The sequence below is a fragment of the Portunus trituberculatus genome, chromosome 9 (genome assembly GCF_017591435.1).
Source record: "Portunus trituberculatus isolate SZX2019 chromosome 9, ASM1759143v1, whole genome shotgun sequence".
Taxonomy (NCBI): domain Eukaryota; kingdom Metazoa; phylum Arthropoda; class Malacostraca; order Decapoda; family Portunidae; genus Portunus; species Portunus trituberculatus.
Window position 1 is genome coordinate 4,400,673 of NC_059263.1, and position 1,828 is coordinate 4,402,500.

General features: G+C 51.2%; 1 protein-coding gene across 6 annotated transcripts in view; it reads left to right on the forward strand.

Moving 5' to 3' along the window:
• The first annotated feature begins 1,188 nt into the window (after positions 1 to 1,188).
• Positions 1,189 to 1,828, forward strand: part of LOC123501216 (cholecystokinin receptor type A-like) — a 32,551-nt gene continuing 31,911 nt past the window's right edge. For all 6 annotated transcript variants that reach the window (XM_045249912.1, XM_045249910.1, XM_045249914.1 and 3 more), the window contains exons 1-2: positions 1,189 to 1,413; positions 1,664 to 1,823. In XM_045249912.1, the coding sequence (XP_045105847.1) occupies positions 1,205 to 1,413; positions 1,664 to 1,823 (369 nt within the window). In that variant the 5' untranslated portion in view covers positions 1,189 to 1,204. The remainder of the gene's footprint in view (positions 1,414 to 1,663; positions 1,824 to 1,828) is intronic.

A 1,828-nucleotide genomic window follows, 5' to 3' on the forward strand; every position in this document is an offset into this window, starting at 1 on the left:
CCTCCTTTACTTTTTTTTAAGCGGAAATTTACCTGGTGACCTCACTAATCTCATCTTATCTTCCTCTTTCCTCAGGTGAAAAATACACCACCACCACCACCACCACTACTACCACCACCACCACCAAGTTAAAGATGTCAACCAGAATAAAGCTTCCTCCTGAATACCCACCCTCTTCCTCGGCGTCAGCACCTTCAGGAGGTCTTAGTGGTGATGTTCCTACGCCCCTGAGCTCACCTGTCTGTTAGTCGTCAGGTGGGCAAGGTGTGTGGAGGTTTTTTTCTTTTTCTTTAGTCTATTCGTCAGTATACATCGTCAGCGACTTCTGCAGTACCTCCTTCTGCGTTTTCTTCAGTCCACCGTCAGCGCTTTCTTCATCACCCAGTACTTCTTCGTCGAAACCTTCCAGCAATAGTTATATCATCGACGCCTCCTACACCGCCTTCTTCGGAGTCTACATTACCTACACCACCACCTCCATCAACGCCTTAGCCAGTGCAGATTCCAGTCCTTGCCATGGGTTTGGTGAGCTGCCAATGCTTAAAAGGCACTAAGTAACCCTCCTCCCGCGGCCACAGAATCCTGGAGACACTGACGAAGGAGGAGGAGGGGAGGTAGAGGAGTGAGAGATAGAGAAAGAAATGTGCAGGGAGATGAACATGTTGGTGCGTGTGATGCTGGTGATGGCTCTGACTTCAACACCCTCCTCTATGACATCGGGCCTCCCTGTGCTACGCCTCGTCCGGATGGTGTTCCTGCCTGCCCTGGTGCCGCTGCCTGGTGTGTTAGCGGCGGCTGCGGAGGTCACAACACAAGGCTCGCGGGAGAGAAGCACCTCGGCATTCTCTCTAATCCCACAAGCTTCCAGTACCTCTTCAATATTTTCAGTTCCTCCTCGTGTCTTCTTTAGCAGGCGGGAGAGAAGCACCTCGGCATCCTCTCCACCTTTCCTTTTCCTCCCTCGCTCTCCACCACACCCAATGGACTCCACACTTCCCCACAAGCTTCCAGTACCTTTCTAATACCTTCCATTCCTCCTCACGTCTTCTTTATCCCCACCTCCCCTTCCAGTACCTCCATTAAGCATTCCAGTCATTCCAGCCTCCACACGTCTCTTCCCAGTACCTCCCCTCCTTGGCGCTCCTCAAACTCTTCCCTCCCCAACACGAACAGGAGAGAGGATAAAATTACCAGAGGGGAGAAAATGATATACAACAAAGCTTTACAACCCTGGTTAAGTGATAATGGCTTGTATCTTAATGACTCCTCCTCCTCCTCTTCCTCCTCCTCCTCCTCCTCCTCCTCCTCCTCCTCCTCCTCTTCCTCCTCAGTCCTGCCTTCCTGTAGCCTAGAGGAAGCGACTAGTAATAACAGCGATGACAACTCAACGTGTATTTCTCAAAGGATTGACAGGTGAGTGCTAATTAATCAGCTTGTCTTAGGAAATGTATACTTGCTCTCTCTCTCTCTCTCTCTCTCTCTCTCTCTCTCTCTCTCTCTCTCTCTCTCTCTCTCTCTCTCTCTCTCTCTCTCTCTCTGTTTTCTCGTTTTTTCCCTTATTTTTCCTCTCTTCGTTTACAAAAGTCGTGGAAGATAGAAGAGAGAGATTTGTCAGTAACCCCTTTTATATCCCTCTCTCTCCTCTCTCTCTCTCTCTCCCCAGGGCCAGCCAGGTGGGGGCGCTGCTGGGGCGGGAGTGGGTGCGCATCGTGGGCTTCTCCCTGATCTTCGTGGTGGGCGTGGTGGGTAACGTGCTGGTGGTGGTGACTCTCCTACACCACCGTAACCTCCGCTCCCTCACCAATGTCTTTCTGCTCAACCTGGTAAG